The sequence below is a fragment of the Falco naumanni genome, chromosome 4, assembly GCF_017639655.2.
Source record: "Falco naumanni isolate bFalNau1 chromosome 4, bFalNau1.pat, whole genome shotgun sequence".
In the NCBI taxonomy this organism is placed as follows: domain Eukaryota; kingdom Metazoa; phylum Chordata; class Aves; order Falconiformes; family Falconidae; genus Falco; species Falco naumanni.
This window is the reverse complement of record NC_054057.1, coordinates 76,835,935-76,849,069: the sequence shown is the minus strand read 5'-3', so window position 1 is coordinate 76,849,069 and position 13,135 is coordinate 76,835,935. Positions and strand designations below refer to the sequence as shown.

General features: G+C 43.7%; 1 protein-coding gene across 31 annotated transcripts in view; it reads right to left on the bottom strand.

Annotated features, from left to right (window-relative positions):
* The window catches only part of MAPK8IP3 (mitogen-activated protein kinase 8 interacting protein 3), a 70,735-nt gene that overhangs the window by 20,049 nt on the left and 37,551 nt on the right, over nt 1-13,135 (bottom strand). For 9 of the 31 annotated variants that reach the window (XM_040591133.1, XM_040591146.1, XM_040591145.1 and 6 more), the window contains 7 exons: nt 12,272-12,390; nt 8,688-8,699; nt 7,303-7,320; nt 4,865-4,922; nt 3,724-3,876; nt 2,091-2,172; nt 158-309 (listed from right to left, as the gene is read on the bottom strand). In XM_040591133.1, the coding sequence (XP_040447067.1) occupies nt 158-309; nt 2,091-2,172; nt 3,724-3,876; nt 4,865-4,922; nt 7,303-7,320; nt 8,688-8,699; nt 12,272-12,390 (594 nt within the window). The remainder of the gene's footprint in view (nt 1-157; nt 310-2,090; nt 2,173-3,723; nt 3,877-4,864; nt 4,923-7,302; nt 7,321-8,687; nt 8,700-12,271; nt 12,391-13,135) is intronic. The other 22 variants (XM_040591140.1, XM_040591154.1, XM_040591148.1 and 19 more) reach the window with 13 other exon arrangements.

Sequence of the window (13,135 nt, the reverse complement as noted above, 5' to 3'; positions counted from 1 at the left end):
AAAAGAGAAAGAATTAGGTATTAGGAGAGAAGCAACTAGTCTGGAAAACTTCCAGCACTTCTCAACCCGTATCTTGGTAGGGGTTCCACTGACCACAAGGTCAGACATGGCCAGGTTTTGTCTTAAAATAGGAATGTTCTCCAACACCCAGTCTCACCTGATCATCTCTGTCCACCTGACAGCCTCCTGGAGCTCCATCAACCTCTCTTTGTATTGATTGCGCTCCATCAGAACCCGGGCCATTTCCACGCGAGTGAAGCGGCGGCGCTGAGCTATGGGAATGTTGTCCTGCAGGGGGGAGGAGCACTGCTTCAGCCAACAAAAGATGGAAGGGGATTGATGTTAGTACAGGACAAGTCAGGAGACGGAAAGACACAGCTGTTAGTTCTCCTCCTGTTCTGTTGGATTATCCCCTAAATTCCCCATATGAAGTGTTAATTCTAGACAAGTGAGCTCCAAACTATGGGCCACAGACCTCTGGGGTGTTCTGCAAACCCATGGAAATTAGAATTAGGATCACCACCAAATCGAAAACCCCACCCAGGGACTATTGCCAGAAAGGTGCTCTGATGGTCTGCAAGGGATTACGAGAGCTGACAGTGGTCCACTGGTCCAAACGTTTGGAAAGCGAAGTTTTAGTTCATTAGCAAAGGCAGTCACAAGCAGCAGGGAGCACTGCACAACGCCGTCCGTCCCCTCAAGAGGGCCAGGAAGGAGGCATTCTGTTAGTACACGCTGATAAAGGTGTAGGGCACAAGAAACTGAAGAAAAGCCTTTTCCTCTTTGGTGACACAACTCGGCCTTGCAGCGAGAACACATGCAGCTTTGGGTTTGGAGGCAACAGGAATGAAATTGTCTCCTTTAAGGAGGGGAAAATGAGAACAGCACGGCTAAGCTGGGGCAAATATCTGCCCGAAAGGAAATAGTCAGGGGGCTGGGAACTCGTTACTAGTAAGTGGCACTGAGTTGTGCCTAGACTGTGACAATTCCCAAGCTCAGCCTGGCTGGTGAGTACTGCTGAGAGCTGCAATAGCTCGAATGAACCAAGTCCCTCACCAGCCTCCCTGGACTTGGAACAAACCTGTACGACCCGTCAAAACAAGAGGCGTATAAATGAAAAGGAATTCTACGAGATTTTTTTTATAATTTTAAAAAACAGACCTTCCGTCAGTCCAGCTTAAAAGAAATCCAGTGCTCTTCAGGATTTCACAACCACAACTTGAAAATTCTCCTATCTACCTAAACTCTCAACTGACCAAGTTCACCCCAGTTCAGTCAAAAGAATTAGGCTAGAACTGAACCTGCTCCAATACCTTTTACAAAGGAAGAACACAGTAATATTGAGAAGAAGGGTACCTAATGCCCTGTCCTAGCAGAGTGACATTTACAAGGAAAATCTCTGTTAATGCTTTGATTTGCTTTTTTTTTTTTTGCTACAGTTGCTTTGTTGAAAAGCTTCTACCTCAGCCAAAATAGTTTTAAGAGCTCTCACAGAAGAACAGTCCATAAACCTTCTCTGTGTCTACCTTGTAATAGGCAGTACTGGCTTATGTAAATGAAATAACGAGAAAAACAATGCTGCAAGACTGAGATTACAGAACTAATAAAAGGCGGCAGTTACTGCGGCAAAGCTGTCTGTGGTATAACCTGGATTTCAGTGTACAACGGCCTGATGGCTTACAGCTTCACTGCCATTGTGGAGACAAGGTCTTCTGGAGAAGTCTGGCTATCACAAGACCCCGAGAGAAACCACACTGCACGTGACACTTCAATTCAAAATCAGGGAGAACCAGATAGAACAAGAAGGTGCTGAGCAGGGCACTGCTCCAGCACCGTTCTGCAGAAGCCACATCATGCATGGTATGTATTGCCGTTCTGTCAGCTGCTCATCTTAGCTGAACTATGGTTTGAAGTTGTAAAAAGAGGTAATCTCATGGCATCTGTTTGTTAGCAATGCTCATCAACAACAATCTGCAATCACTGTTAATGAAGGCAGATCAGCACACATCTCTGGACTGACAGACCTGCAGTAATACAGAATAAGTACATAAACCCCCTTTCCCCACAGGCATTTTAGTAATGTAATATACCAATTCTGTACAGAGATAGCTGCTTACATCCTCCACCTCCTCTTTGGGTTCTCGTCGGGCAACAATCGCTTCAGATTTCACTCTAGGAAACAGGAAGAAAGGCATCAAACCACCAAGTGATACCATGGCTGGCCCCAAGGTGTTTTGGTAGAACAACCTATGGGAAGGTCTGTCTGCACACACCACAAGGAAGCGTTTTCAAACTGTGAGCTAAGTAAATCATGAGATGTTTTTCTAGTCTCTTGCAGCATGTTACTCTGAAGAGCTTCACCAGCATCACCCCATTCCTTTGGAACATTTGATGTAAGCACCGAAATACTGACCACTGGAACAGTCCAGCCGCTTTCTATTTCAGAGCCGTGATGTTCAAACGTTTGGTGAGATCTTACCCGTGGGAAAAACTGAGCCATTATCAGCATTGAAAATGCTGGCTTAAGTTCTTCTTCTGGGCTGCTTCTGGTTTTAAGGCAGTGAAAAAAGCTTCCAATATGAAGGACAGTTTGCCATAACGGTAAAGAAGAGAACACCAAATCAGTGTTAATGAAATACCTGAAGTACTTAACCGAGTGCTTTTAATTTCATTAAACTCCATACCGAGGTGCACTCATGCAGTTCCATTTGAATTACAAGCCCTTTTAGTAACAGCAAAGGCACTGTGGAAAAAAAATGCTGTCCCCATCTCTTAAAAGGGCACATTTGCCCATTAAAAGTCCACATTCCCACTGCATAATACATTATATATATTCTGAGGCTCAAAAGGCATTTTAAAAATCACTTATTTCCTCTGCTTGTGAGACTACTTTCATTTCAGATATTTTGAAAAACAAAGAGACCAGTCTGTGTTATTCTTGGTCATTCTGTGCTCAGATTAGTGAGGCAACATTCCAGATTCCAGCTGCAAAATAAGCACTGTCCTCTGAATTCAGATACCACAGTGCAATGTACAGCTAGTCAAAATGTAATTACGTTGCTTTAAGCCCTGTGGGGCATCTTTAGTTTTATGCACGTGAAGTTGTCAAAGGCTTTGCTACATGTTCAGGCTTTGGTTTCTCTAGTTTGAGTGGAAAACAAGAAGTGAGACTGCTCCAAATGCACCCTGCATAGGAGTTTAAAATCTCTTCTGCCTCTTCTTCTCATTCTTAATATGAACAATGAAACAATTACCAATACTGGCATGTAAATATCGTTTGTGGCAATCTGTATTAGCTCTTTCATTAAATGAATGGGCATTCATTCCTCCCAGAGCTATCTTGGCTGCTGCGAGGATCAAGCTCTTGACAGCTTCATTCAAAACTACTGGTTTCAAAATTCTTTCCTCCCCGCCCCCCCCTTCTGTGTATATTTCCAAATTGAAACTCTGAATGCTTCTCCTCCGGGGAGCCTGGATGTACAGTTGCTGCTGCAGAATCCTAGTCCTGGGGAGGAAAATTCTGCAGGTTTTCTAAGGTTCAATAATCCATTTCAAACCAATAAAAACAACGTAACACTAAAAATCTCTTCCACCTACCATCAGCCTTGAAGTGCTCTTAAGGCACCTCTGAATTCCAGTGCTAACCTCCGAGAGGGAAACAGAGAAGGCAGGTTTATCACTCGTGTCCTCCCAGGTCCCTGGGACAGGGTGTGAATCACTCACCTTTTCAGCTCCTCCTCCAGCTCCTTGACTCTGGTTTCCATTTTGGCTTTGGCCTGCTTCGTTGCTTCAAGCTCGCCCTTCAGCACTTCTTGCTCTCCAGACAGCTGGTCCACCTTGGCAATCAAATCATTCTTCACAACGTTCAAAGCATTTCTTAAAGGTGTGAAAGGGACAATAAGCAAAAATGCCCAAAACCAGCAGCTGTCCATAAGAGAGACCTGAAACTAAAGTCACAGGTACTACAAGGAGAGTTGAAACAAGTGTTTACACAATTCAGCCCAGCTATAACTGATGGAGAAGTAGATTTTGGCAGGAAGGAGCTGCAGAAGAACACAAAAATCACCATAGTTGTTTGGGATGAGGTTTGTCCGGTCCTGCACCCTGACTGACAGACCAACATCCTCTTAAGAAAATGGCAAAATGCTGCAGAACAGAGGTGTAGGGTAACCTATCACCTACATCAGGCTCAAATTATTTTTAACAGGATGAAGATCTGAAACACATCTTTCAGAACTGGCGTCATCTGTAATTGTGGATATTTGTGGATGATGGTAATATAAATAAGCATTTCCAATCTGCTCCGAAATACCTCAATACCTTTAAAATCAGCACCTTCAAGCTCTCCAGCTCTCCCCTAGGAATACTTTGCCTTTCTCTTCCTGGCTGCTTAGCTTTAGTACCTGGTTTGCCAGCTTTTCTCAAAAAGTAAGGCCATTACACCATCTACTTCTCCCTTACCAACTACCAATCTTTGAAAATTCTTTTCAACAGTAAGACAGTTTTCTTTTCAATTAGCAAACTTTGCAAATAAAACCTTATAAACAGCAATATCCTCACAGAGGCTCAGACCCACACCTAGATTCCCACTGAAGTTAATTAAAAGCTTGCCATTGATTTCAGTTGGGATCAGACCCTACCAGCACATGCCCAGAGATTTCACCCAAGTGCCTGCAGCAAAGAAACTGGAAAGTCACACAGAAAAGCAATTCCTCCTCTACAATTCAAGGACCGAGTATTCAAGAGAACCCGTTAGACAAATGAGCAAGCCCCTGACCGGCAGGAGTTCTGGCCAAGACCTACTTCGAGATGGCATCTCGTTTATAACTAGGCAAGCAGTTCAGAGCAGGCAACAGTTCCTTACTTGGTCTCCAGTAGCTGCGAGTTCTCCAACAGCAGATTCCCCACTTCTTTGCCCATTCCTGAAAAGAAAGGCCAGGCAGTTTTCACCTGCTCTTCTAGAAACACGAAGCGTGTGTGGCACTGCCTGACTCATGCTTGAAGAAGAGAAATCACTTTTGTTAGGCTTCCCTAGGCTTCGGTGTCCTGCTGTGAAGAGCGGAGTGCCTCTTGCTGAAAGACCGTGCAGCACAAGCAAAGACACCCATGTGTCCTTCTGTAAAGAGCCCAAATGCAGACCTAGCTTCTCACCCCAACTTTCACAGACTCCCTTGAGAGGGATGGAGAAGAAAGCTTCACTAACACCAATTAGGGGAAGTCAAGTCAGTAACTCCTGGTTCAGCCATGAGCCATTGCAACCATTTTTTATCATCACTCATACAGAAAGAAGGTAGAAGTTTATGGGTTTTTCACAGAGGACAGCAGAACACTGTCCAAATTGCTGGCCAGATCTGCACATCAGTGATTTTCTTTCTTAGTATAAGTCAAATTTTCTGTTTCTCAGTACAGATTTGGGATCATGGTTGTGACCAGTTTCATGCACATGAAAAGCTTCCCATTATCAGTGTTCCACTAGAGGAACTGTAATAGGACTTCAGACTATCTATTGCTCTACCTACATTTAACAGTTTTCTCACAGATGTTTAAAATCTGAAGTCTCGGTCCCATCACTTATGACCCATGCTCAAGAAAACATCTACATCAGACACACTGCGCTTCCACCTGGTCATCAACGTGTGACAACTGCAATATGCAGACTGGGTTGCAAGTACTGTGAAAAACCTGAGGCTAGGAGCGAGGTTTTTCAGTATTTCTTAATTAAGAAATTCAGTATTTCTTAAAACCAAAAAGAAAGGAATTTAGGGACCAAAAGCACATCTGGGTCGTTTCCTGCTGCCAGGGACCTGCTGGCTCATAGGGTCAGCTTCTGTTTTACAACGGGGAATAGAGGCCACCTGAGAACTAGAAGCAGAGAGGCCTCTCCCTCCTGGGGGACAGTGCTCAGGGCTGCAGCTCATTTCTCACCACAGGTCCCAGAACATGAAGAAGTCTCACACCCATCAGTGTTTGTGCCGAAGCGCTCCTTGTCCTGCCCTCTGAACTACCTTCCTTTACAGCAAAGACATCAACAGTTTTCATGATCCATTATTTGCTGATTAATTAATATTTGCAATAAAATAAAAACAACACAAACTTGAAGTAAATGGAAGTTAGAAAAACATGGGAGCATACAAGTGAGAACACATCACAACACTCCAACATACAAATCCTCTTCCCACAGTTAAATGGGATGAATTTATGATGGCAAAAGAAAATTCCCAGCAAGAATGAGTAAGAAGCAGCTTTTTCAAATTAAGTTTGAAAAATTAGTAGACAGATAATTAATCACTTTGATGTTTCAGGCAGCATGTTCTTTGGATGCTGTGTCAAAGAATATTACAAACAACAGAAAAGTGACAGACACTACCTGCAGTGTGAACAGAAGTGTGGTTTTGGTTTGGTAAGGTGACCTGTAGCTCTTTCTTTCATGGTATGCCCTAAGTTCATTCATTGGAAGATCAAGAAATCAGCTGTTTACTAAATTATTGTCTTGTTCCTTTTTAGTGATTCTACAAATTATCAAATAAATACTTAGCCAGTAAGGCATTAAAATGGCACAAGGGTGTTACAGGTGCTAAGAGACATCAAGGGAAAGAGTTCATCCTGGTTTTTTGGACTAAATCTTTTTCCTTCCCATTCTTGAGTCATCTATCCCTCTCCATGTCTGTTTTGGGGAGAGAAAGGAACTCTGGTGAAAAGGGTGAGCTATCACACCAGAACTAAAAGTCATAGTGTGTCTCAACCATCAGTATCCTCACCACAGCTTCTACCTTATTTGTGTGCAGCACAGTGACAGCCCAATGCTTTAACAGCCAGAGGTCTGAAGGGCTAGGCTTGCAATAAAGAAACGGATGAAGCCTTCCAGAGCCATAGGATGGACACTATGAGACAACCTTATGCAGGTTATGGGAAAGCTCTGCTCCTGGGGAAAAAAAAAACCAACTCACTGTGGAGCAACTAAAAACTCTCTTCACCCCTTTGTGGTGTGGAGCAAAGGGAAGAGGTCTGGACAGAGCTCTGACAGAGCCCATCCTACACTGTGCACCTCCTGTAGCCAGGCAAATAGTGTGAAGCATCAAAGTGGATAATCAACCAAGAGAAACGGAGAATCCCCAAACCACAGCTGCGTCCTGCTTCTTGGAGAGGTGATACGACCATCACAAAAAACCAAACCAAGGTAATGCAAGACATATGGAGGGATGTTGAGTGAATGGCAGAAATTTAGTAAGAAATGCACATTTTTAAAAAAAGAAAGGGAAAAAAAAAAGAAAGGGAAAAAAAGAAAAAAGGCCTTCGCCTTACCAAAGAAATCATCCCGTACTATGAGAGCCATCCCATACGAGAAAGGGAACAGAAAGAGATGGGGACAAAGGGGAAGAAAGGAAGAGAAAAAAAGCAGCCATTAAGTACCAATCTGTAAATAGCAAACACAGCAGCTCATCAGCACGTGTACCTGTGTGTGGTGCCAGTGTATGTGATGCTCAGTAGTAACTAATCTACACCTTGCTCTGCTGCAGCCTGGCCTAACGAGTATTTACACTCGAGTGTCAGAACAAGCTTGAGATGAGCTCATCTGTTTCTTCCATCTTCATCACCTCCCCTGAACTACAGGCCTGAGTTTCCCATTCCCACAACAAAGGCAGTTCAACAGACATTATGAACAGGGTGAGGGGAGGACAGGGGCAGGAGGGAAAACAGAAGGTGGGGTGTGTATCAAAGCTCTCATCTGGCCCTTTTGCACTGGCCCAAATCCACCTCCACACTGCAACAAACTCCGACTCAACTTCAGTGGGAGGTTTTCTGAGAAAGGACCACAAAAAAGTGGCTTACAGTTTGAACTAAAAGAAAGGATGATGCCATCCCTTTCTTTTGTGACCTTACAGCGCAAACACCACGAGGTGCCTGGCAAGGCAATGGGGACAGCTATCATGTCTGTGTAAGTCACCTGCCCTTACTACAGGGAAAACTTCACCCAGTTCGCACTGAAGTCAAGAGATCCCCTTGACTTCATCTGAAATTGCATCAGGGCCCATGTGCATTTTATGGAAACCTTCTGACCACAGAGCACAGCCCTAAGGCAGCAAGTCTCCTTCAAAACAGAAGACAGAGGTATCAAACTCCTACCACAAAGGCAAAGCTTCCATGAAAGACAGGTTTTGCCACTCTAAGTCATTAAGAAAAGTGTCTTTAACATCACTGCAGCTATTCCAGAAGACGGTCAACGTGCATCAATGAACCACAGCGGCCATCATGCGCACGGAAGGATCCTCCCCGCAGCGTGGTTCGCGGGGAGGACAGTGGGAATCTCACTCAGTACCGTGCCCACCCAAGCCCTGCTTCAAGCACAGCACCCATCCTGACAGGAAAAAAAAGCACTCTGAGGCCCCAAGACTTTGGGTGACAGGCCAGTGTAACACAGTGGAGCAAACCTGTGGAAAGCCACACAAGAAAAGCTTACTGAAACGCAGCAGGCTTGTGAGCACAGCACGGGGACGTCCTGCTGCCCAGGGCCCCACCAGTGCAAGGCAACCAAGCAAGGCGAAGGTGGGAGAAGTCTGCAAAGCCAACCGTGTTTGGACAAGAGCAGGGGAGTATCACACGTGTATACCACATCATTTCACCTTAACAAGGAAAAAAAAACAAAAAAACAAAACCAAGAAAATGAACTGAGCAGAGGAGATACACACCTGAGAACTCCCCTATGGGCCATGTCCAGCGAAGCACAGAGAGACAAGGGGAAAAAAGGAAGTGAAAAAAGGATCAATCAGTGACTGAAACCAACAAAATAAAAATTTTGTTCAAAAAAAAAATTAACAATGATTCAGCCATTTCAATGTCAAAAGGCATGAAATAGTAAGGACAGGACCTGCCATGACTGTAGATGGCATGACTCTACATAGAGGACATTAAAAAAAATCAGGGGAAGGTAACCTGTGGTACAACCGCAACCACATGCCTCAGCTACCCCCAGTTTTCCAGATGTGAATCTCAGGCAATCACATCTTCCTGGACTAGATAAACCTTTATTTTCTTTTTATTTAGTTGTGTACCACTAAATGCAAAACAGCTAGTTCCTACTACCTTCTCATACCCCCTCCCATGTGATTTTAGCAACTAGATCTTCTGATAACATGTGCTCTTCGGTGATAATACAGCTTGCAAAAATCAATTAGTTGCATATAACCCCCCCCGCCCTTTTTTTTTTTTCATTGCAGTTCTGGGACTCTGATAATCCCATTCCAACTTCTGTACAAAAAACTACACATAAACTTACCGCTAATATGACTGAATTTCTGTCTTCATCACAGAACCCCTGTTATTTGAAGGGAGGTTTTAAACTCCACAGCAAACACAGTGGGCACCCTAAAACTGAAAGGAAGGACCTGCCAATAGTGCACAACCAAACTGCTAGTGCTCCTTCGCATCCAGAAACTCTTGGGATAGGAAAGAACAGGAAGGGGGAGATAGGAGATGGGGGAGCCAACCCAGGACTGGGGGGGCAGAACCTGCAATTAACAAGTGAACATGCAGGAGAACAGCCAACTAGTGCTCCTAAAGCTGTATTGAGAGAAAGGGAATTTGGTCTACAATTACCACTAGTAAATAACTGTTTAACTTCCACATTTTTCTCTGGAATACTTCCTATAGAAACATGTATGTAAAACAGTATTAGAGGTGGGATGGGGGGGGGCGGGGCAGGACACAACCCACATATTTATTATTTGGTATTGAAAAATAGCAGTGAAGAGTGCCAATTTTGTACCAAGAGATGTTGGCCACTTTGCAGATATCCAGAAGGAATGAGTAAGATTTTCCATTCAAGAAACAGACTTGCCTGCCAGCTACTGTTCAAGGGTAATTTCTGTAAGATCCTTCTATTTTAAAGTCCTCTTTAATGAGATTTCTCTTTTTTTAAGAAACAGACCAAAAAGAGAGAATGCTCTTTGAAGATTGATTGCCAAGTTTTGAAAGAGACTAGAAGTATTCAAATTTCACTTAGGTAAAACTTCACCTAATTAATTCTTTTGATTTACAGTGAGAAGCGAGCTCCAAATACAACCCAGATAGAGCACTCTTTCAGCTTGTGGCTCTTGTTTCTTACATCACACCCATAAAGCACAATTTCCTCTGTGGCTCTTCAGACTCAAAAGGTACAGCAGGAAGACAGAACAATTTATCTAACAAAAAAGGCAAAATTTTGAAAATTTTGAATCATGTTGACCTATTTGTCAGTACTAAGACCTAGTCTTTTGCTTCCACCTTTACCAGACTTTCTTAGTGCTTTCTATAATGCAAAGCCGAGGCTGGGGGGGGGCGGGGGGGGGGGCGGGGAGGGAAGTACAAATCTCATTTCTTGGTTAGAGATGTGACCTCTAAGATCTCTCTGCCCTCCTCCCTTCGTACAATCCTGCCAACATGTGCGTTTATTTTAAATAACACTTTTATATGGACAGAGTCAGTAGCCAGGACTCAACAAAAGGACTGATTAGATTAACGTCTCTCACAGAAAATTCACAGAACTATCCGATTTCATCCCAGCCTATCTCCCAGGTTTGAAAAGGAACCAGGAGAAGCTCTTGTGTTCTGCTAGCCCACTGTGCCATCGCCTGCAAGAGTTTTGCTGCTCTGCTCAAACCAGAAAATTATCCCAGCACAGAAACATACTCTTCATAAGCCACACTTACATGGGCGCTGTTCAGCAGAGCCTCTGGACGTGGTTATTACAAATCATAACTGCCAAACAACAGATGATTCACAGCCCAAAATCAATCCCTGGTCTTTGGGCAGCCTTATGTACTGGAGGAGGTGAAGCACCTCTGACTTAACTGAAGCTGTGGTGATCAGCCTTGCAAGGTTTGGGCAACTAAAATCTTTGGCCTTTTGAAAACAACAGTCTGCATTTCTCACGGATCACTGGGTCATGGCTACAGGGCAATAATCCAAAGGTCTCCAGAAGGCAGGCTTCCAGAAGTGGGAAACAGGTTGTCCAAAGCAGTTCATACACCAAGCAAATCACTTTTCTGAATACTAACTCTTAGAAGCTGACAATCCCTGATGCCCCAGCCATTTTGGGGAGAGAAGGAAAGCAGCAGTTGGCACAGGGATTCGTGGAAGACAGCCATATACCATACGCTCTCCTGGATAAGGAAGTACCTGAGGACCAAGATGAAAGGGCTAACGGCAAGACTGTCAGTGTTTTTAATGCTTTGACTCTGCTAGGAAGAGAGCTCCCAATAACATACGGGGGCTGGCTGACCAAAATTCATTTCACAGCACATAGACGAAGCTTTAACCATCACATGCAGTTCCTACTGTCATCTTCACTTTAAGCAGGCATTCCCAGCCCTTCTGCAATGACTGTTAACATCCAGGTGATTCTCAAACCTGGAAATCTTGCTTCCCCTTCTAAATTCTTAATTTTTTAAGTACTGCACATTGGGTCCAACTGCAGGCAGAGAAAGCCTGTGCATTCATCCTGAATCTTCTGTAGACTTTTTTCTTCCAGCAATCTCAAGTTGGAGGTGAAACAATAAATGTTTTAACACTTCTGGCAATGGTCATCAATCCATGCATGAGAGCTCTCTTGCACATTGCTGGGCTAGCACCATGCTTCCAAAAAAACCCCAAAACTATCCGTATCAAAAAGGTATTGCAAGCATTCTGACGACAGTCTGGATCTTGTTCTTACATTCCAGTCACACTAGAAAGAATGGCAAGGAAGGGCTCAGACCACCACCTGAGGCAAAGCTACATCTCTGACTGCTTCAAAGTCCTAGTCAGAAATATGGAATATAACCAGACTTTAGGTATTACAAGCTCCTTCTAAATCAGCCTGAGTAGTTAGTTACTACATCTCTTAGCCTGACTATAAAAGGGTAAAAACTGGAATACAGACCATAATATTTCCATGTCATTTAAACTTCAAAAATTTAACAAACAAAAGGAGTTACTTTCTTGCAAATTTCAAGTGAACTCTATTCCAAGTAAAATTACAGGGGAGCCGGGGTAGGATAGGAAGCTCAATTTTGTCTTCAAACCATGTGGGAGAATCCTATAGAAAAATAACACGCACATAAAGACAACCCAAACACAAGTTACCCATCACTGTACTGCAGCTATATATTTCAGTCACGTAATGTCTCAATTTCTAAATATCCAAGTTTCGGGGAGAGGGTGGGAGAAGAGAGAGACACAATTTAAGTGCTCCTAGAAGCTTAATATCATTGTCATTGTACCAAAGAACACAGAATGGTTCTAAATAAGTTTTTACCTAGCAGATCTGCTCCTTCATCAACATCTCCGATAACCTCAGAACCTGCTGTGGAAAGTTCATGATACAGAGAGTCTGTGTTGATGCCAAATGCTTTGTTCACAATCCCCTGTGTTGGGCTGTTGTTGGAAGAAAAAAAAAACAAAAAACCTCTTGTTACTTGGCAACATCATTTAAGCTAGAACGTTTCTCTCCAAAATACCGAGCATCCCAGACCACTGCGATCAAAACCCTGAGAGCACATACCATCTGTTCACTGCTAACCTCTGGGATTGTCGTTGCCTACTCTAGAAAATGGTCTTAAATGTGGGTATAAACACTTTCTAAGTGTCCTGCCTTGTATGAGGGGAATCAGCCAGCACGAAGAGCTGTGCAGTTTTCCCAGCAATCTAACAGGAAGGTCAGTACCACTGGAGATTAACTCAAGTTGTGTGGCTTTGTTCTCAGATAAATCAAGTCTCAGTTATAAACCCTAGAGGTTACAAATGGGGTGCGGTAGCCGTCTCTGATATTGTAGAGAAAAGGGGAAAAAAATGGTGGGTGTGTTTCAGTTACAGAAAAATTACAGTACCCAGACATCTGACAGCACTGAGGATTACAAATATGTGCCGGGACTGCACCAGAACTAATCAGCTCACACAGTGTAACGGACAGCACAAGGGACAAGTGACTTGGCATCTGACCTAAAGACCTAATTCAGCTTGAACCTGCCTCTTCAGCATGCATCTTTCAGAAGCTGTACGTAACTCAAAAGCATTCTGCTTTTAAAGCAGCAACCATCCTGTTCAGCAGCTCGAGTTAGCTTGCATCTCTTGTAGCTTCCGGTCTCACAACCTGGATCCGAGATCGTTGCCTGAAGAGCTC